The 23530-nt window shown below is 40.1% G+C and overlaps 1 protein-coding gene across 1 annotated transcript; it reads right to left on the reverse strand.

Annotated features, from left to right (window-relative positions):
* Nucleotides 1-7542: 7542 nt before the first annotated feature.
* On the reverse strand, nt 7543-23119 carry cunh10orf90 (chromosome unknown C10orf90 homolog). The gene is made up of 8 exons (XM_014982577.2): nt 22553-23119; nt 19529-19592; nt 17216-17304; nt 13223-14528; nt 10478-10636; nt 10016-10143; nt 9093-9275; nt 7543-7811 (listed from the first exon to the last, which is right to left on the reverse strand). The coding sequence occupies exons 1-7, from the start codon at nt 23117-23119 to the stop codon at nt 9096-9098; spliced, it is 2493 nt and encodes an 830-aa protein (XP_014838063.2). The 3' UTR covers nt 7543-7811; nt 9093-9095.
* Nucleotides 23120-23530: the final 411 nt, after the last annotated feature.

Genomic DNA, 23530 nt, shown 5'->3' on the forward strand with positions numbered 1-23530 from the left:
CGCAACATCCGGTTAGAATTTTCAAAGTAAAAGATACCATTTTCTTCAAAAGTAGTTTTGACGAATTAATCTACATAAGATATATAATTTGTTTTGATTTGTCATGTTTATTCATTGATCTTGTCAGAATTTTTGAAAAATTTTTTTTTGTATACTTGCCTTTAAAACTAAATTGAGTGGTTCGTTTTTAACTGAGGTCAGAAATAACTCCATGAAATAATTTTATCAAATAATTTTTTTCAAATAAAAAAAATAAAATACATCAATAAAATAAGATTTATTTCGAAACATCAATCAGATCTGTGTTGCCACAATGGCCCCAAGAGCTCACACAGAATAAATATCCTCAAAACAACATATTAGACATAAAATTTACTTTGGATGAGAATAATTTAAAAATTGCACTTGCATTTTCAGAATTGTGCATTTAATAAAATTTTACTTATCCACAGCTGGAAAAGAAATTTCCATATAACAATGATGCAAAAAATAATAAGTAAAAAACTTGTATGTTTCAAGCAATAAGCAAATAAATGTATTAAAGTGAGAACATCCAAGGTGGTTCATGATTTTTTGACATGTACAAGTTTTCTTCCACATGTGGCAACAATCTTCTCCCGTTTTTGATATGTCCAGACTAAGGTGCAGTGTAGTGGGAAGGAAGTATTTTCTTCCATGATCAACATCCATTCCTGACTGAAAACTCCCAGAATCGTGTGGGAAAAGGTTTTATGGTGTGATGAAACCAAACTCGAACCACTGACCACTGTTCTAAATAGTTTGTTTTACACAATAACAACTTATCACATTTCCAAAAAGGACTCCACACCTGCAGTAACATTTGGTGGTGGAAGCATTGTGGGCCTAGAGTTACTTTTCTTCAGACGAAACTAGAAATTATTTCAAGGTGGGTAAAACTAGAGGCAGCTCCAAATGCCATTATAAACGCCAGTTTCAACCCTTTTGGTCTCATTTTTACATCAAAATTCTAGCATTTTAACAAGCATCTTACATCCACGGCGCCTTCCCACAAAGATCAGTTGTTCTCGAGTGTGAGGTTTTTAATTCTTTGAAATAATGTGTTTGTTTTTGTTTAACATTTATAAGAATTGAAAGAAAATACAAAATCAAATTTAACACATTATGTAGCTGAATGTATTATACTTTATGTGGAAAAGTTTATCTTACACAAATTTAATTGAGAAAGAAACAATTTTCTAAACAAACCCAAACTGTTCATGCGAGTTTCGCACTTTATTTTGAAGTTAGCAAAGCAACTGCTTTCCGGTATCTTGCTATCCCTACAATAGCTTCACCTGTCACATTTTCCTTTGCCTGTTGCTGGGACCGCTGCTTGAATAAGGTACTTTATACACCAGGTGTCTGGATCCAATTATATTTTGGATTATCAGAAATAAATGCACACGTCCGCATTTTTGAAAATACAGAAAAGGCAAATAAGCAAAGCTTTAGCTAAAATGGTGATTCGTATTTAGTCAATGGGGCAGGTACAGATGCTGACAGTACCCAGTCCAACACTGTTGCTATATGCAAATGCAGTTTGGTAGAGAGGTGTAGAATTGATTTCCTGTTTGAATATAAATTTGAAATACAGTAAATGACAATATGAAGTGGAAAAAGAAAATCCCTCTCATTTATATTTAGTCTGTTTTCCGATCCCACTGAACCACACTTTCATCCCAAGTGATTCTACTTTTTGCTGGGCTTTACTAGACAAGTCCAAAGGAAGAGGCACTTGTTTCTTCCCCCTACAGAATGGAGACAGCTGATTATTTGACTCTTTCCAGAACTGAGCATTGGCAGAGTCATTTCTGCATTTACGTTTGTGCACTTGCCGTTTCGCTGTTCAGCAGAAAGTATATCTCAGCGCACCAGTGTTTGTGTGTCACTTTTTTCAAGAAAGCTATTCAGAGTTATTTGCTGACTTACTTTATTCACACTGTTTGTCTTTGCCTTGAAATGTCTTCAAGTACAAGTTTTCTGTGCTCAGACTTTGAGAAAAAGCTGCACTAGTGCTACAAACCTTGTTACCCCTCTTTATTTGTCCTTTTCATTAAAAATATCTCTACCTCAATGATTTTATGATTAACTGCATCTTGAGTGATAGCAACTATTACTGGTCATTGGTGCCATTAATTATGTGTATTCTCTTGTTTTCTTTCCCAATACTAAATAAGGGCTTCTTTCTGTTTGTGTGATCTATTGGACCTATTGGACCTGTTTGTTTTGTAAACTAAATTCTGATTGCATTTGTTGTGAATTGTTGTGAGCTAAAAATCTATTGAACTGAACAGAAAATCTGTTCAGTGAGGACAACATTTAAAGGTGTGTGGTATATCTTTGCGACTGAATAAATATTTACAAGTTTCATTCATTCATTTTTTTTTTCTTTTTCTCCAGGATCTTGTTGAGTATTACATGCGGATCAAAACGCTCGCTTTTAAATATGCGGTTTTGAGGACAGAAACCCATTATGAAACAAACTCAGTGACAAAGGCTCCATTCAGCTGCAATGTCCCCTGACACTGAGAAGAGGTCGCATTCCTCCATCCATGGGCTAATCGCTGGCACTGAACTCCGACTCCTCAGACGTTCCCTTTGCTTATTTTTTGTGTAATTGGGAAGACTGTCGAAGACTTTCCCCCCGAATAGGACTGTGAATATTTTTGTCTTGCAGCCCCTGTTTCACATCACATGAAGTCATGTGAAAGTGACTGTACGAGGATGTCAGTGAAAGCGTGTTACTCCATCCCATGACGTGAGGTAATCTGGCAGTGGCAAATTACATTAAAGTAGCCGGGACGGCGGAGGGAAACGCGGAACTGTGATATTTGTAATGCAACTCCAACGCTTATGGGCGCACAAAGTACATTTAACATATTTATTTTATGTAAGAGGGATGAGAGCAAGAGCAAAGTCTGACTTGACAGCCAGCGGCCCGGGATTTAGTCAGAGGGAGAGAAGCTTAAGGGGGGCTCTGAGAGTACAGCACCAGGTGAGCTTTAAAATGATTATTTCCTACGTCTGGAGCGAAGTAAACAGCCTCAAGAGAGATACTGGTAATTGGGGGGATTGCTGTGGTTGGTAGATTGTTGGAGGTGAGTATTCGATTAGTCTTTATCCGGTCTAGCAGCCTAGCTGTCGAAATGCAGACATGTGGATGTTGGTGAGTTGAGGTTGTGCCTTAGATTAGTAGTGAGCTCTAGGTCAAGAGGTTTTCCGGTTATTCCTAAAGGGATTGGGGTCAAGCGGTAGCCAAAGGTATCAAAATGGCTCTGTGGGGGAAGGCAAGATTTAACCTCTTAATACAAAATTCAAAAACACAAAGAAACAGCAGAGACTATCTCTGAGGCTGAAATCCCTGTCTTTTTGTCTTTTCCTTACAGGTTGGAGAAGGAGCAGCAGAAGGTGGTAGGTTATCCAGGCAGCAGTTCCAAGAAGAGCTGCCAGAAGAGTGCCAAGGAGGAGAGAGGAAAGGAATCAAAGTAGCATACCTCCCGACAGAGACTAGGAACATGGAAACTGATGTCAACAGACGAGGGTCAAAACATGAGCAACAAATCCGATTTCTGTAAAGGAGAGATGACAACGTTTGCATCAGACTGATCAGATGAAGACAAACACACTCTGACATGAGAAGAAGAAAAGAGAGACACACACCCCAACGTAGCTGTTGATACAGCACAGGTACAATGACAAATGAGGGGTTTCTGGCAAATCAGGACACACAAAATCTAGGGCATGCATGTTGTCGTTGTTTTTTTTTTGTTTTTTGTTTGTTTTTTTTAGTAAATTATTAGACTAATGTTTTTGTATCTCTACCAATATCACAGCATAGTGATACAGTTGGTGGCATTGTTGCCTTGCAGCAAGAAGGTCCTGGGTTTCAATTCTGGCATGGAGTCTTTCCGTTTGGAGTTTGCATGTGTGTATGCATGGAAGGGATAGATTTCCATCTGGTTTCTGTTTAAAAAAAAAAATACAAGCCAGCTGCAACTCATTAAAAAATTATAACACCAGAGTCCAGATCAACACCAAGAACATGGATCACACCCATCCTTAAATCACTGCATTGGTTCTCTTTTTGTAAAACAGATTAAAAAAAAAAAATCTTACCAATGGTCTGTAAGGCTGGTTGTGGATCTACTTACATTTCAGAGCTGCTGGTCAGGTTAGCTGGAAAGACTCCAGCATGTGTTTGTTTATCACTGTGGGCAGGAGTGGGGACAAAATGGAAAAACAAAAAAGCAGCAGCAGCTGATTTTAAGTGGCCTCTGTGGGGCTTTAAGGATTTGGTGTGGATTTACCTGCTAGATTCTAGAAAAGCAGATGTCAATAAATCAATTGAGATTCACAAAAAGAAAAAAAGTGGAAGGCAAATAGAGTTGTCACAAGATACGCATTGATGTTTTCATTTGTGTTCACATCTGTCAGAGGTTACTCCATTATGCAATCACTAAGTTAGTGCTTCTTTGATAAAAAACCCCCCAAAAAAACAACAAAGTTTCTGAATCAGGGAAACAAATACTCGAATGGTTGAAATGCTCTACACGGCAGGATGCCTGTAAGAGATGATCTTCTTGATGTTCTGCGATCAGAAAACTCACACACAGGCTCCGTCAGCCTGAGATTTTGCACAGGATCTGGAGCGGTGTCAGGGTATCGGGCTCCCTTTGCAGGACCCTCGGTGTCCTGTTGCACCGTCTCCCCAGCCTGCGTTATCAGCCCCAGCGACAGTGTGGGCGGAGAGGCTGTGCGTGTGTGTTTGTTTGGCCATGAATGGTGGCAATGCACTCTCCCCCTGAATCGCCTTTTGTTTCACCAGGAACGCAGGCCTCATACACTTGACGCAATGAGACTGTTCAGGTTTCCTGTTCCGGATGAGACACAGTGTGTGTGCGGGGCTGTGTGAGAAACAGAAATGATAATCCTTTGGGCAACTAAAACTCAAGTCTTTGAAGTGTTTACAGTAAGAGGGAACACAAAATAGCACCACCTCTACATGCTGGAAATCCTATTAAAGTGTGCTCCTAAGCCGCAGCTTTTCTTGAACATCTTGGCAAACGTGTGGCAAAGGAGAAATGTTTTGACAATAGCCCCCTCTAGTGGATAAACAGAATCATCACCAGGATGAGGAAAAAAAACTTCACAGTTTTGGAAACCAAACCGTTTGCGGTTACTTTCTAAATCGAGCAAGAGGTTTAGATCAAATGTGAAAATCACAAAGAAATATCGCAGTATCCAACGTAATCACATTATAGCTAACACATTTAAATATATTCTTTCAAAACTTTAGATGTTAGACGAAGGAAGTGCAGCTACAAATAACTGCAAAGGAATGAAAGGTCAGCTTATAACATATTTCATTTAGTTCACGTTCTCTACAAGTTAGAAACTAAAGTTTTGAGGTGGCACACTCTGAAATAGTGGGAATAGCTGACAAATGTTCAAAAACAATCTCCGTCTCAACAGAAGCTGGCAAATCAGAGGCTAAGTCCACTGTAAGCAGTTATATTTGAGATGACTGTGGCTCGGTGTCTAAAGCGGTCGCCTTGCAGTTTGAGAGCAGTGTGTTTGATTCCTCCTGTCACATGTCGTTGTGTCCCAGGGCAGGACACTTAACTCTAAAGCTACTGCGTAAATGTGTGTGAATGGGTGAATGTGGCCGTAGTGTTAAAAGCTTTCAATTGTCAGTATGACTAGAGAAGCTCAATGTAGATTAAGTTGACTTGCATCACTTGGAATTTGAATTTTTATGACAGATTTGCACAATATTTAAAGAACAAAGCGCATGCAGAAAACATAATAACAAACAGGGTGAAAGTACATATATGTATCGCATAATGCACATTTGGTTGAAAAATATGTTACAGATAACATGTAAGCAGAATAATGCTCTTCCTATAATCACCCAGACTCTGTAATGTATGTAAAACAAACATATAAAATTTTCATTTGCTCTGGAACAAATCTGTTATCAGTTTCTGCCACAAATGTGCTGTTGATTATTTTAAAAATTTTAAAATAGCATTTTCATTAATGGAGTTTTGTTCTTTTTTGTTTTTTTTTTTTTTTTCTCCCCCTACCTGTGTGTTTTGGCAATCTCCAGTCCAGTAGGTAAAAATTCACCAAAGAACAAGAAGATCTCGGGGATTTGTAAAATAACGTTAGACGACAAACAGTATCAAAAAGACTACGGAAGAAAGCCAACAAAAACTGACTGAAAACCTAATATCGCACACATTTCCATTGGACTATCACAAAAAAAAAAAAAAAAAGTAAAGCTGTACAAAGACTGAACTGGTCTTCCCGTTTAACTATGATAAAGCTTGCTTGGCATTTAAAGCTGTTATTTACACAAACTGCATTACTCTAAAAAGGACCAAAAAAAGCGGCATTATTAGCACATAAACCCTTTAATGTGAGCCATTACTCCAGCATGGTGCACTCTGAGAGTTTAATGGAGCCTACAAAAGGAAGGTGGGTTGTTAACCTGCTCAACTGCCTGTGGGTCATTTACACAGTTAATGTTCTGTCAGTCTTACATGTGTCTTTGTGAGAATGTTGTGTAGAGCTTTGGGCATCATTCAAAGTGATTTTCTGAATCATAGAACTAATTTCTGTTCATTTTTTTATTTATTTTTATTTGTTTCACAAATAATGCTGCAGGAAGAGATGAGTCAGTCTGCTGCTCACATAAGACGGACGCGTCGTCACAATCCTTCACTGTTAGGGTTTTCTTCTGTGTTGGTGTATCCGATCATTTCCTTGTGGTTTGTTCTAAACCTTTCTCTGTGTTCATTATATTGTTGCAAGAGATCATTCCTTTGTGTTTAGTTTCTTGGTTGTTATTGTGCTCTGTTTCTTTGTGCCTGTGGATTTTGTCCTCTTAAATCTGTGTTAGATTTCCCCCTTGGTTTGTAGTTTCTTTGAGTTTTATTTCTGCTGCCTTTGTGTTAATTAATCTTCCTCCCTCAGATTCTCCGTTTTCTCCCTGCCACAGCTGTGTATCTCCTCTGATTAGTTCGTCTGGTTACCCATGAACCTTTCTGTGTACCTTGGTCTTCAAGAAGGTATTTCTTCTCTCAGGTTTTTGACATCTCTATGGGAATAAATGACACAATGTTAGACTATACTGATTAAAACAGCTCTGAAAGCAATTGGTTACCCTGGATTTTATTTTAGGGGTGACCAGAAGACCTCTGCCCCCTGACAATCTTAGTATAGCAAATTTTAAAAAAAGTCATAACATAAATAAAATGTTGTCCTCACATATAGAGTGAGGTGGAATTATTCATTGGGAAAATGTAATTTGCATAAATACATTTGTTTGGAACATAGGATTGCCTGATAGCAAATCTAACAGGATGGCAGTTGCCTCCTCAGAAATGTTTGCGCCGAACAACAACAAAAAACTACATTACTTATTGTTTGTTGTGGTTGTAAGCATCTGTTAACCTTTATATAGCTTACTATCAGACAAGCTTGTCAGGTTAGGATGATTAAAACAATAAGTCAAAGTACCCGGAAAGAACAAAAGAGTTTATTCAGAGCAGAGGATTTTTTTTGATGACAGATCAACCCAACTAGGATACTGGGAGGAGATCTCACTGATACGGGCTCAGGCCCTCACATGCAAAAGGTAGCAGCACAAAAGATAAGGAAAAGTCTGCAGACGAGGACGGCATCAGTCAGCCTGTCGGGGGGAGAGACGGAGCTGCCACTCGCCTCTTAGATCTGAACTGCACGTCTCTAGGAAATACCTCCGTCCGCGGGTCCGGAAAGGTTATCTGGAAGCACATTCACAAACGCACACGCTCACACACAACGTTTTGATTGCATTGAGGCGCTGAAGAAAGGCAGTCAATCACCAGAGATTTCCCCCGGTGTCAGAACAGCAGGAAAATGTCAGGATTCTCAGAGGAAAAACACATTGGTTTTAAACCGAGGCGTGTAATCCATTTTGTCTGCTTGTTTCTTATGAAACGTCGTTACTTTTGCATACAACTGCTGCACCGCTGGGACAGAACCTTCAAACACAGCAACCCTCAGTTTTTCCACAGCTGTTGTTACACCTCAGCTGTAGTTTTCTGTTCTGGCCAAAAGAGGGCAGAGAGAGAGATCAAGAAACCATTGTTCACTGTGAAGCCGGGAACTATGAGAGCACATTTGGAGGTCACTTTAAACTGAGTCCTTCTGATCAATCTGTCATTGTTTTTTTATTGTGCACACAAGAGATGATGACTGCATGAACTGTAAGACACTTGTGTAGATCTGACTAGTGGAGTTTTGCTTTATTTGGATGCAGGGCACACTTGCAGAAGCATGCCATGAGGTACGCCTGGAGGCTTTTTGCTTTGATTTCGGAAGTACGACTTGCTTGAAAAAAGTCTTTCCACAAAAATTGGGAAATTCTTAACATATTTATCTGTATTACAGCTTCAGAGATTCAGAGATGTCCTGGTGATTCAGTCGGGCCCACCTTATTTTGTGGATGCAAAGGTTGCTCTTGGGGTTCTAAGCTCAAAGGAAACTCATGAGGTTAAGGGAGTCTAACATTAAAACATTAAAAATGTTTTCTTCTGTGATGCCAGAGTTTCTCAGATTGGAGTTTTGTTTTTTGTTTTTGTTTTTTTTTAATTCACATCTTTGTGGTAAAAATCTGTGACTGTTTTGCACCACAAAAACATGCTCTGTCTTCAGAAACATGTTATGTTTAGTAGTTTAGTGGGCAGGAAAGCAAAGAGTCTATGGGAATAAAAGGACAAAATCCTTTGAACATTCCTAAGCAGTTTTTGTGTTTTGTGTTGATTTTTTGAGCAAGAATCTAAAAATCTTTAATGTGCAACATACACAAGTACAGCACGCAGCATTCTGTATCATTAAAAAAAAAACAAGTGTATCCCTTTGAGCCCTAGGGGACAAGACTGGTCAACAGTCATTCTCTCTGCTCTTTGTTCTAAATCTGCATAAGGGTGATTAGCGACGTGGCAAAAGGCCACTGCAGCTGCACAGGGACAATGGACGGCAGAGAGGTTTAAAGAGGTGACACTTTACTGTTGGGACCTCACCATTCATTCATGGAGGTAGGCCCCCGTGCCGCTGTGGGGCCTAAGCTGCCTGAGCTGATCCCTTCTCCACTCCAGCTTCCCCGCTTTCGACCGCTCCCTCCTCTCCTGCACCTTCCGTTCCAGCGCTCGCACTCTGTCCCGGGAGCGGCTGATGAATACTGGTCTGCACCTCTGCAGCGCTCCCTGCCAAAGGCAGAAACACATTGCTCTCTTTGACAAATCAGTTAGGGCGTCTCTTGAATTGCGCTTGGAGTTCTTGTTAAGTGTTTTTCTTTCAGTTTTTTTTCTCTAAATATATTTTGCATCATTGTTTTCCTCTGTGCCTCTGACACAGACTCTTCTGCATTCAGAACGGCAGAGTAAGATTCTTCTAAAATTAATGTTAAAATACATTAAAGTTTGTCTTTGTAGCGGACCCAGTGTGAATTAGCCTCGGGGGTACAAATGCAATAATGTGACAAATGTCCATTTCCTCAAAAGTGGAAGAGCAAGCAAACATCCCATTCAATTAGTGGAGGCACTTGAAGAAAATATCTACTAGCATAAACTTGCTTGCTATATCTCCGACCAGAGCAATAATTAAAACATTCTAAACATCTGGATGTCTAACAAACATGACCGGACAAGGATCCAGGATTATTTTACAACCACACAAATCAGGAGGAAGGAAAGAGGTGTCAAATAAAACCTCAAAGGCTAGCTGTTAGCAAAATATTCATTCTTTTTAATTGTTTCCAAAGAGCTTTACTACCAAATGGTGCTACAGATGAACATAAAGGTTCTAGATGAGATGTTTAAAGATTCCACTTTGTAAAAGCTTCCGAATAAAAATCTTTTTTTTTTAAAAATCAGTGTTCAACAGATCATAACATATGCTTTTGTTTCTTTGATTTATTAACTCATTAAGTGACCTCTGACCTTACCTGAAGGGAGGCACTCTCAGTTGACCCGTCATGATCTGGCATCAGTGGAATAAATTCAGCGTGAGGCCGCTTGTGATGCCGGGCTTCGCCTTTCTTGGAATTTAGATATCCTCTCTCGTCCGTCACTTCTGAGAAAGAAGGAGGGAAAGAAGAAAAAAAAAATCAAATAGTTTTGTGTTTCATTCGCACCTTGCTTAGCTCTGCATGCCTGAGCTCAGCGTGGGGTTGCTCAACAGCTCCCCAGGCCTGCAGCAACATTTTACTCCTTGGATACTCTGGGCAAGCGTCAGGAAAATCTCCATGCGAGTAAACTGATTCAACACAAGCACAGTGTCGAACCTGCAACTTTTTCCAGCTTAACATTTTCACGAGGTGAGAAACGACAAGCATTAAAAAAAAATAAATAAATAATAATAAAAAAATCTTCCTGTCACGTCTGATGACAGAGTTGTGTAACAATACCAGCGTTTCCCCGGTGAGAATCCGTGGAGGCCCTCTCTGAATCGCCACTTGGTGTTTTCTTCTTCTTCTTACTGAGCTGCCTCTGGAGTTTGATGTTGGCTATAATCGCGGCCGCATTGAGGGCGAGCACTTCCTCTTGAGACTGATGGGAGTCAGGATCTGAAAAGCAGGAGGCCTTTGATGTGAGCAAACTGCGAGTATAAACAGCGGCAGTGGTTTGTTACTGGGTTCTGCAGTCAACAGGCCGATTTTGACATCATTTTAATATCCCTCTTCATTCTGCGGCGGACTGAATCAAACACGGAATTTAAATTACGCCGCCTTTGGCCTTATAATTAATTGTCGACACTCTTAATGAATGTGATTAGAGGGTAATTAATAATTTCATGCAGCGAAAAGAGATAATAAATGAAGAGGCGCACTAGCACAGCAGAAAACTCCCTCCACACATTGTTTTGTTCACTTGAATATACAATTTCCTGTGGGTAATCGTTTTGGCAACTTCAAGCAATCAATTAGTGTTTGTGAAATATGCAGAGATTGTTTCTAATGTTGGACACTTTGCCATAATTAAGTCACAAATCGAGATCTGTTTGATAAACAATTCATTTGAGAGAAACAGAGAAATCGAAAGGATCCAGAACATCTTTTTTTTTTTTTTCTAATTTCAATATTATAAAAAGATCTCTTTTCAAATGCAGATTTTATTTACTAAAGGAATAATGAATGAAAAGAAAAGATCCAAGCCAACCTGAACCCATTTTAAAAGGTAAAAACTGTCTCCGATAATCTTTGGCAAGAAACATTTGAGATCATTGACAGTGAGGTTTTACACTTCCTCCCACTTTTCTTTGCAGAATTATTTTAGTTCAGCCACATTTGAGCATTTTAATCAGACTTATGGCTAGACTTTGACTAGGCCAAACTTAAAACTTGGTTTTCTTTCAACACTACTGGCTTGCTTTGGATTAGTGTCCTATCACTGTGTATACAGAAGTGTACAATCAGAATGTACAGAAGTGTACATCACACAATCGCCATGTTTGAGTGTGTTGGTTCTTTTCTGAAATGCTGCAATAGAGCAGAATGACAGTTCACACCTTTTGCTAAGTGTTCCACTTTTATCAAAAACATCTAATAACACTGAAGCAGTAAAAATGTCTGATCAATCATGTTTGATTTTCAAGTGGCTTTTAGTTAACAACATTGCAGTTAGATTTTAATATCTAATATCTGTGAACTAAAGAAAAAGTTTAAGATTTCTGCTTCAGATGTTTCACAATTCGCACTGTTTATGCTGTGCTTTACTTGCGATCCGAAACAAGCAGGTGTCTGACTTGTTACACCCAAATTTACATCAATACCACACACAGGAATCCCCTGGACTTCCCAGGCACCATTTCAAACCTTGCACATGTCCTCATTTTGATCTGCAAGATCACTTTTTCCTTGCCTCGGCAGCCAGCTGACAACCAGCTTACAAAAAAAAGCATCAAGCCATCAATAAAATATGTTAGGTGTGGGCAGAGGCTGGCTCAGCATCAGTAACATCACCTCAGAGACATAAAAAGGGGTCAGAACGTGGGGCCTCTTTTTCCTGATCCTGTCTGGCAAGTGATACAAAACAATCTAAGCTTTTCCACCTGTCAGAGCTCTGAATTCATTCTCCACCACAGAAATGTCACTATCTCACTGAAGAAGCAGAATTAATTTATTAAGATAAAATCCCAGGCTTTGAAAATCTTACATCCCCTTTTTTAGATCCGTCACCTGGATATGAAAATAAGGCGGAGCTGCAAAAACCCACAGCTCAGATGAGACAACCTGTTGACCGCACAACATGCACCCTTCACCTGTACAGTACAATCATAACCATAAATGTATAAATGACCACCGTTTGTGATTTTTCTCACATTTTGTTACTATGCGCTACTTTGTGTTGGCTTAGCAAAGTCTCTCTCAAACTGTGGGCACCCCATAGTGGTCCGCAAGGCACTGCATGCAAATGACCTTTTATTAGCCCATGGTGCGACCTGCACAGTTAGCTTACCACAGAATTGTGTTTAAAAACAATAATGAAAAAGTGTCTTAAAACGAGGTCACTCAAAAGAAAAACTGAAGATACCAGTGGAAAGATTGGCAGAAGCCAAGTCATGCTTTCTCTCTGTGTGTGTGTGTGTGCGTGCGTGCGTGCGTGCGTGCGTGCGTGCGTGTGTGTGCATCAATGTGATGAACTGGTAACTTGTCCACCTTTTGCCCAATGACTGCTGGAGATTGGCAACAACCCCCATTACCCTGCAACGATAAGCGTTTCTAGACAATGGATGGATGGGTGTTTAGAAGTGAAAATGGGGCTGGAATAAATTTAAATCGATTTAAATGTGTAGGAATTTTTTTTTTTTTAAAAGAAGGTAGAAATGAGGGTGGATGAGCATGTTTTTTTTGTTGTTGTTTTTTTTTGCATAGACAGTTGTTATTCAGGCATATACCTGGCAAGAGAGTTAGGCGCTCTCACTGCAACAGATGAAGAGAGATTTTTTTTTTTTTATAACAATCTCATAATCAACAAGACATCAAAGCTGAGGGACCATACAGATGGAGTGTAATATGTTGAAGCTACAAGGCATAAACTGTAAAAAAGGAAGTGTATATTTAGACACTGCGATGCTTTGAAAATATAGATCAAAGACAGATGGAGCCTGTATGTTGACAGGAACACTGTCAAAGTGGGACAGAGAAACCTACCCGGGGCCTTGATGAGAGTGAGACTTGGAGAGGCTCTGCGTGTTCCATCCACTGTCGGTGGCAGTCTTTCTTTCTCATTTCTGTTTGGTGTGAGCGTGTCAGCTGCCGTGGGCCGACTTGCTTCCTTCACTGCATTTCCAGAGCTGGAGAAAAGGCGGTTGAAGTCCACATGATTGATAGAGGTGTCCTGTGGAGGGCCGGAGCTCCGCTTCCAGTCAGGCGATTGTGCAACACCTTCCTTGCTCTGCTTAGAGTGTTCAGTCAAACCGCCGTAGCAGCTCTGTGGTCTTTGCGGCCTCTCAGATCTTTGTCCGGCGGCCCTTGGTCGAGGCTCCGAGGGAGGGGATGCAACGGCAGGCGGGTTACTAAGAAAGAGTTTCAGTGTAGATCTGTGCAGGGTTTCGTTTTTCTGTCCATCTGAAGAGAATGTGTTTGGGGCAGCTGCACTCGGTGAGGAATTCACCTGATAAGCAGGTACTTTACTGTTTTCTATATGGTTTTCTTGACTCGACGTGCCGTTATTCTTATACAGTCCTTCAGTGTAGCTGTGTCTGTACTCTGGGTTCCTGGGTGTTATCTTGCCTGGACTGTAACTCTCCTTATGCTCTGTCACTTTAATGATTGTGGCCTTTCTTCGCCGAACCACAGTGTCCAAAGTGTTGCCAGAGGGTACGGTTCCCGGTTGACTGCTGTCCGGGGCAGAGCTTGATATAACTCTCTGCTCTGTCACTTTCACTATAGTAGCTTTCCTCTGCACTCTTACTTGCTGGGAGTTTGGGTCCATGGGCTTGCACTCTGGTGGGAGAGGAGAAGGAGACTTCCTGGATCGGGACCCGGGCAAGCTGGCTGATCTGCTCACTTTTCTGGAGGAGATGGTGATGGAAGAGATGCCTGCTATGTTCTGAGGGATGAGGGTGGTCGCAGCCGAGCTTGTCTGTATGTGTGACGATTCTGAGCTGTTATTTGCCCCGTAAAAGACAGTGGCCTTTAGAGGCTGAACGCTGCTTGTTCTTTGCAGAGGAGTACGGGGCTGCTGGGTGTTCGTCGTAGTTGCTCCTTGTAGCAAACTGTGACGACCAGTTGGATTAGCAGAAGCTGTGCGATCAGGAGGTGAATGCTTAGTGGGTTCTGTGATTGTTTTTGTCATCAGATATGATTTCTCGTGGGGCTCTAATTCAAACCCCCTGGTGAGTTCATTGGAGTTATTTGCTCCCGAAGGACCTGACGCTCTGCTGGGCTTCCAGCCTGTCCTCAGAGTGTTCCAGCCGGGAAGTCGGTTTACTGCAGAGTGCTGTTTCTCAGGCCCCTGTGGATGAAATAAGATCACAGTATGCACATACCATCAAATTATGTAACATTTTGTCACATCACAGCCATAAATTTAAATGTATTTAGCAGCATCTTTTGTCGTAGACCAACACAAAGTGGTGAATCATTGTGAAGTGGAAGGAAATGATCCAAGAGTTCTAAATAGTTTTGCATAAAATAAAATAGTAATAGGTGGAGTGCCTTTTAAATTCAGTTGCTTCAAGGTAATAATTTGCAGAATCCTCTTTCATTGCTTTTTTTCGCAGTGAATGTTTTGAGGTAAGTCTGTATTTGCCTTGAACAACTACAATTTTGACACATTCTCCTTTGCAAAAAGCACCCAAATCAATATAGGTCTCATCTAGGGAGGCTTTTTCACGCTGTGTCCATACACGTGGCTTGTGCACACAACTGACAGACACCACTTCTTTTGGTTTTCTTTGAACAACGGCTTTCTCTTCAATAGAATTCAGATTTGTGGATTGCAGGACAGATTCTCCATATTGAGATGTGAACCTCTCCAGCTCCTGTAAGGGTTTAAACACACCCTATGCCTCTATGGGTCCTACTCTGATTAATGCTCCCCTAATAATAAACCTAAAGTAACTAAAGGATTAAAGGACCAGACAGTCTCAGGATGAAAGAAGGTAGAACAGATATACATGCCACACTTTTCACATTTCGATTTCAAAAACATGCTGAAATTTGCGCATCATTCTTTTACTTCGCAATGCAATATTCTCTTCAGTTCGTCTGAAGGGAATTTGCTGTTTGCACATGACAAGATGTGGAAAAATGTGGACGGATAACACAGCAACACCGTTATGACATGTCAAAAATGTTGCCATTAATCACCAAAGTGAAATGGATTCAGTTTGGCACTTTGATCTAAGGGGAAAATATCTTTTTTTTTTTTTTCCCCCCCAACATCAAATATTGAAAACCTGACATGTTTTCAGCTGTGCATTTCAGCTGCAGGTCAGCTGTTTTGTTTGTTCTGGTGTCAGGTGACCGACCGCATGCTTGACACAGTGACTGCCCCAGCAGCAATGGAAGGAGCTGCAGCTAAAGCCAGCGCACAGCGTGACTTATCCCTCACTGAATGACAATGAAACTCTTTTCACAACAGCAACTCGGTGGCAAAAAAGCAAAGATTTATGTCTCTAGGCGTCAGTATTTTTTATGTTGTTTATAGCACTTAAAGAAACACTGATACGTTCTCGTAGAAATATTTCTAATCGGATATAATGCACAACATCTCTGCTCCCCAATTGACATTCTTAACACATATGATGTTAAACTATCCATCACTCCAAATAGATTGAATTCTCCATTATGGTGATTTTTAGGAAACTTTGGAAAGTGGAGGGTTGCTGGAAGAGCTAGTTAAATTGTAGAGTCTGTGCCTGCAGCGCTTCGGGACCACCGAATAGGTTGAGGTTCGAGGCGGAGGAGTTATGGAAATATTCGTGATGACAGTCATTGAGGAAGCACCAGAGGTGTGAGGTCGGGTTGGAGGAGAGAACTCTTTATTACATTACATCAAGCAGGTTGAATTCTAGGGAGAAAATGCCGAAGCGTCTCATTTTGCAATGTGCAAATTACGTTTCTGACCCACAGCTACTCTGAATGTTGACTATATACCTCTAAAGCAGCAGTAGATGCTCCTCTGCAGAGTCATTTACCGGGTTTACTGGCCACAGGCCGGGAGTGACACCCTGCACACAGATTAGATGTTCCCAAGCACTGTTTTACCTAACACGCCTCCAGATGGAGGGACATCCTCTGACTGCGCAGGCTTCGCTGGACATACAGAGGCTGGAAGCCCTCAGAAGGAGTTCACAGCTCTAAGACGTGCAGTTCATGTTCACATTTACATACACTGTTTGTTTCCTGTTTTAGGTCAGTTTAGGCTTCCACTTAAAATATTTCTGTTTGCTGAAAGAAAAATTAATGACGCAGGGATTTTACTTCCTTTCGGATCAGAATACATTTTATATACAAAACACAAAAGTCATATATTTTGTATTTTGTTAGCAGAACTCCTTGTTTAACTCTAGAACATTAGTTTTATTATTCACAAGCTTTTTGCAATAGTTAGCTGTAATTCTGGCACATTCATCTCGATCGAATGGGTGCGACAGGGGCCAGGTTTGCAGGCTGCCTTGACAACTCTTTTTATTGCGCCATGTTGAGCAGGTAAAAATAACATAAGCCAGCAATAAAAAATATTTTTGCAAATATTTTTTATTGAAATGTAATAAGATTTTTGTTGCTTGGGAATGGATGGTTGGAATCTGGTGATTTTGGCCAGAATGGTAGTAAGTTTACACAAATTACTTTAAGAGGTAGTTTATAACGTAGATCTTTTATATTTTAACTCATAATTACCGATTTATAGGAGGTCAAATAGCAGAAGGTCAGTCCTTGAAAAGTTAGAAACCACTGCTTAAAGGAACCTTAAGCTTTGTGTGTGAGTGTCCTGTCAGACCAGCATGGAAATCAATCTATGTTTTCAAATACTGACTGAGGCATCAAAGAAAAATACAGCTTCAACCTTTAGCTTAAAAACATCAACTAACTCACCAACTTTCACAAATCCTCAGATTATTACTCCTACATTCCACCTTTAAAAGTTTTATTATAAAGCCTAGCTGTTAGTTTCATAAATGAGGAATAGATTACCTCGTTGTTAACAGAAGCGCCTCTGTCTGTTGTCCTCCTTGTCTTCACACCCAGTGCACTGGGACTGGTGTGACTTCTCTCCGACTCTGCTGGATCAAGGCAAAACAAATGCATTACACGCAAGACAGGATGTCGTTTTTCGACTTAGCATGTGCAAACACAAACACACATGCACGCACACATACACACATCAAGCAATTCTCTAACGACTGTATGGAAATGTTGACACTGTCAATAATTCACATGGGCACAACAACAACAACAAAAAAAGCCTGGCACCACCCTGGAGTCACTTTCCTGCTTCCTCAAGGGGATGACTGCGTTGGTGTGACTGATATCCAATTGTGGCCCTTTCAGCTTGCCTGGCTGTGTTTCCACCTGCTGCCGTTACCATGGTGACAGGCCCTCACTTCGGGATAACCATGGGTTATCGCGCGGTTAATCTGCGGTGATTTCCATTTTAAGGGAGAAAATGACAGACGAGCCAAAATTTACAGCACTTTGTTGGACAACTGCACCTGGAGATTAAATGACCAAGGCCCATGTATTTTTATTACTTAAAAAATGTTCCTTCACTAATTTATTCATTGTTCCTCCTTTCTCTCGTTCGCTAACCGTGATTAAATTATGGGAATTAATTTTTTTCAATCAGCATCTGACATTAATATCCCAGGAGACCATGAAGGCTGAAGGACACATGGCAAATATTCTTTAAGATCCCAATGGTCAGCTTTTTATGGCCATCATCTTATTTTTACTTAATTATTACGTGAAAGTTCAAATACAGAATGCCTCATATTTAAGCTTAACATTTAATGAGTCCTCATTCGCATTAGGTAATTTCATATTTGCTAAATGGGATTTGTATTGAGGGATAGAGAAATTAATCTAAATTTAGCTGTTTCCGCCAAATGAAGACAGCAAGACATAAAATGCGAAAGGAGAGATTTTTAAGATGGAAAAATGTTGGCAGTTTTCTTTTTAGCAACATTTACATTGTTTTTTGCTTATTTTATCTTCAGGTGAAGATTTTACAATGTCCCACTGGCAACTGGTCAAATTCAGCTGGGGCTGTCAGCACTACTTTTATTAGTTTTAAAATAAATGTTGTGTGGCTGTAGCATAATTTCATGCTGAAAATTTTGGGGAAAATTATTTAATACAATATGAACATTTTCAGATACAAACTTTCATATTCATTGTACTTTACCTAAATTGTTCCGTTAGCAATTGTGTTTCTCCAGGGAAATAACTTTTACCATTTTAACATTAGTCATTGTTTTCTGACCTTTTCTATACATTTCTCTATCACTTAATTTTAGTCTGTAAATGTAGCCTTTAACAAGAAATGTTTACGTTGTCATATACGTTAATGGGTGTTAAAACTACTGCACTGCCTTTACTTTACGCAGCTTCTTGGTGCCGTGTAGACGGATTGCTTTGATTTCTGCCGGCGGCCCGAGTCTTGTCAGGATAATCTATGCACAAACAAGGAAGAAGTTGAAAGATCAAGCTTCTGATCAAACTTGGTGAGTGCAGCGCTGCTGTGTTCAAAGACGAAAAACTCTCCTTCTCCGATCAGCCTGGATCTCCGTTTATCTTCCTGACTCCCGCCTCAACCCCCATCCCGCCTCTTTTTTGTTAGCTCTTTAGGCCTGTTTAGGTTCCATTTACTTTGCCTACAGTGCCGTCTGAGTACTGTGGGACAAGAGTCAGGACAGATTATTTTCGTGTTGATTTAGAGAGTGACAGCTGATGACTTGGACAGCACTACTTAGGGAAACTTATGAGAAGCAAGCTGTTTGCCTGCCAAGCAAGTCATGAAATTTCCATTAAATAAGGCAGAAACAGGATCTAATTACTGGCTGGGGAATGAAAGAGAGATGCAAAAAAAAAAAATTAATAAAGCTTACTTTTCATAAAAACAGACAACCAATAATCTGGACCCATCTGCAACATATCCAGACAATTGGCTAATATAAGTAATGAGTTGAGGGTTTTGTGTTTTTCTTCCTTCCTCTTCTGTCTGCTTTTGTCAAACTGTGAACCTGTCATAGGAATCCCTCCTCTCACTGTTAATCGATCAGATTGTCCTTTTAATTGTGTTGGAAGATATGATACCAAAAGACAATAATGTGCCAATAATGGAATTCAACGCTTTTGCCTGTTATTTCTTTTTTACCAGAGAAGTCAGGGTGGTACAGATTTCCCTGACATGTCACAAAAATTTGACCACATCAGTTTGGCAGCTTCAGTATTGAATACTAGGAAAAACACAGAATCCTGTAATGATACAGCTAAATGCATACACACCTTTAGAACATCGTGTGTCTTCATTCTTTTGAAATGCTGGAGTGATGGGCTGTTTCAGTTTCACCTAGAGGCAAAAAAAGAGAGAGACGTTTGTATTGAGTTAATATTGGAATAAAAATGTTCTCCACCGATAGATTTAAAGGTTTAAAAAAGAAGACTTTTGTACAACAATCGATTATGACTGTATGTAACATTTGCTGGTTGACTGGGCAGTCGGAAGAAAAGGGATTCGCTCTGCACATCAGTTCAATCAAACCCCCCCCCTCCCCCCGCCCCCTGTATTGCACTGCAAATTATTGATTGTGGAGACGTATTATAAGTTAACTGGATAATGCTGTGCTCTCATTGATTCAACTTTGTACATTTACTCGCATCCTCTCTGGGAGCTAAGCTCAATCTTAGCCTTTTCAGCTCCAAATTAGTCGTAAAGCTTTCGAGAAAGCGTCGAGATCCTGTCGAGTCGGCTGTTTTCAAAGGACGCCTGAGCTCTTCCATCTCCCTGAGTAACTCAGACTCTACACTACAAATGGCCCTGTCTGGCGCTACTACGCTCTGCCTGGATCCAAACCACCATCACCTTCGCAGCATGAGCCTTCGCTGCCTCACAAATATTACAAAATCAGAGCAACACAACCTGAGGGGATATCTTGTTACAGATTTGGGTTAAACAAGCTCAAAATCTTTACAGAATGTTTTCTTTTTTCCACAAAGGGAATATCCTCAAAGGTACAAAAGTTGTTCAATGATATTCTATGTCATGCTAATCAATGGTTATCCAAACTAATAGAGTAGAGAAAATCAAAGGATGCAGCTGAAACAGACGTAGTAAGATGGGAAAAATCAATAATTATGATGCTTCCAGTTTGTCATATATATTGTCTAAGGTTTTGGAGCTGTCTTTCCCTGAACACATTAACAAAGCTGCTTTTTACATAATTGTATAATGTGCCTAAAACATGTGTTTTTGTAATAAGTGTTTGATGAGATTATTGGGTATTTCGACAGTCCAAACTGACTAAGAGACACATGACATCACCATTCCAAATTCAATTAAATTTAAAAATACTTTATTTGTCCCAACGGGGAAATTAACTGTTGTCATAACTGGTGTCATTCAAGGATCTTCAAAGAGTCATTGTGGATGGTGATTCTGTCGGCAATGAGCCTCATCAATTGCTCCATGTGTTTGCTCTAAGTTTGCATATCTCTGATATTTAAAGATCAAAAGGGAGACAAAACAGTGAATAAAGAGTCCAATTTAGCTGCTCCTGTGTAAGTACAGTTATTGCAAGATGAAAATGTTAAAGATGTATTTCTTTTGGTCATTTTGTACCTTCCAGCCTTCCTTCTTGTGTCTTTACAATCCATATTATTTTTATTTCAGCTCATTTCTCTTTAAATGGCTCCTTTAAGACTTCTGTAAAAGACAGCTCATTGGTCAAATCTGACAGAGTTTTTATAAGTTTGAGGTGTGCTAAGCTGTTAATATATGAAGGTGCTTCATAATGAGGTCTTTAAATAAAGGCTTTAAACATTGAACTATAAATTAGTTGTTTAAAGAAGTTAACTAACAGTAACTGCTGTTCCTTAACAGCAATTAATTTTGGAACAGGTATTTTGATAGTAGGTATATTTTTATGAGAGGCAGAATGTCAACCAGAACAGGAAGACAAAAGAAATTTTAAATTTGAACCCGAAGTAAAACTTGACTTTCAGCTTTGGCCCAGAGGGTACACACAGCAATTCCTGTATTTGGTCAATATGTTTGCACACATCTCAGCAGGGATTGTGACCCACTCCTTTGGACAGAAGCTCTGGAAATCCTTTTGCTTTCTTAGCTGCTGCATTATGGCAACTCAAAGCTTTAGCTTCTTCCTTAGATTTTCTGTAAGATTTAGAGTTTGGCTATGCAGCTCTATGACCAAAAAGGAATTATTAGCATTTTGGACACACCGTGTCTCCATAGCAATAATTAGACCCCCTCTACAAGGGTCTAATAATTCAACTAATTATTAATTTTCAACTGGTTGTTTGGGAGCGATGGGAGAATAAAAACAACTTTTTCTGTATTGCCATGACAAACATGACTAACATGTGTCTGCTACAGTCTACTGGAACTGAGAGCTCTTATCAGAGAGCATTGTTTGTGACATTGTTTTTTGACAACAAAGACTTTTGATGGGTGGAAATGGAAATCACCTCATGCACACTGTCAAGTATGATGGATAATCTATGGTGCTGTGGGTCTGTTTCTCTTCCAAAGGCCTTGGAAATGTTGCTAGAGTGCACACTATTTTGAATTCTTTGAAATACCAAAATATTTTAAATAAAATTCTGCATATTCGGTATTTCTCTTTGTTCAAAACATGGCATGCTAATGTGGCTAAGTTTATGTCTGTTTTAGTCTTCACTTTGGTTTCATTTGACCACAACATTTCCGTCTTCTCTGTTATTCTACATATTGATTATTATTTTATATTTCTTACATTTCCAAATAGTCATATCAGTCCAAGTTAATGTTCGCTCTCACCAAGCTTCTTGCTCATGGTCTGCCATAGCTTTGTAGCCTAGAGGAGATCTGTTATATGTTTCCCCCTGGTGTCCTGTGACAGCTTTTTAGTCTTTCCCACAGTGATGGAAAATTGGCATAGCACAAACTTCACATGTTACATGCAAAATACATAATGGGCTGGAATCAGGAGGATCTGAAATTATGCACTTGTTTGACCAATATAATCTGTGACCCACATGAGTAAATATCCTAAATAAATAAATAAAATCAAAGTATGTCTTATATATAATCTGTTTTTGTTTTTTTTTGTTGTCGGTTGATCATTTGTCTTTTACCAGTAAAATGAAACTAAAGAACAAAATTCAAAACTTCAGAATAAGCACAAGTCAAACCCTTCTTCCCCGACCCCTTTCTCAAGAAGCTAAAACAATTCAGAAAATGTTAGGGAAAACTAGAAGGAGAGTGTGCATGATTTAATCCACTGTTAGTTACAGGGTTTGTGTCTATCTTACTTGGCCACCTGATGCGTCCAAGTGCTGGTTTTGGGCGCAAGTGTTCCCCACCATCATTACTCTTCTCTGGATTGGCAACCAACCAATTTTGACTGGAGCAAGATAACTGAGCTGAGCTTGTTCCTTTGATGGCGAATTCACGATGTGAGCTTTCTCCCAGCCTCCCTTGCGCTCTGGAGAGGGAAACCACACAGTTTGGAGGGACTCCTGGCTGCTGGGTGAGCTCTCACATGAAGACGAGGCTGCGCTGAAGGAAGAAAAGCCCGTCTGCCTCCATGCTCTTCCTGATGCTTGTCCCTCGAGAACAGGCATGGATGCAGTCCGATCGTCCAACGATGCATTGTGAAATGGTGATTGGCCTTTGCTCTGCATTGTCTTGAGGTGCTCCAGCCAGAAGTCCAGCTGGCGCCCCTCAATGGCGCTCTGCGGCCGAGGCGCAGGGGAAAACAGAGATCTTCGAGGTAAAGACTCTTCTCCTGACGTAAAGCTCTCCCAATAGGACTCGTCTCCTGACCTTCTCCAGCCGGGAGCCCTCCTTGGGTGGGCAGCTGGCTTGCGGAGAGTCATCTCTCGGGATCTCAAGTAACCACTTTCAGGTCTTGAATTTCAACCAGCAAATTAAGCCCTTTTACATAGAATCCATTTGTGAGTTTAGGCATAAATATTTGGACACACTCTCGAAGGGATCCAAGTAATCCTGAGCAAGAGTTAGCAACAGGTCATCTTTCCTGTTGATCTGTTGTGATAAGATATAAGACATTTCAGGTTACTATACCAGTGACTATACCAACAATTCCCTGCATCTATAAGATCATGTTTCTAATACTCACCAAATACATCCCTTTTTTTCTCTTGACTCCAACTCTTCTCAGTCCAAAGCTCTTGGGAAGCAAACACTGTCTGTCTTGGTGTAAAGTAGGTGCTGGTGGGTACTGTCTCCAGTCAGGCATGTAGCAATGTGAGGGATGCTTTGGCAAA

The sequence above is a fragment of the Poecilia mexicana genome, unplaced genomic scaffold (genome assembly GCF_051168715.1).
Source record: "Poecilia mexicana isolate PSO_F unplaced genomic scaffold, ASM5116871v1 scaffold_19, whole genome shotgun sequence".
NCBI lineage: Eukaryota > Metazoa > Chordata > Actinopteri > Cyprinodontiformes > Poeciliidae > Poecilia > Poecilia mexicana.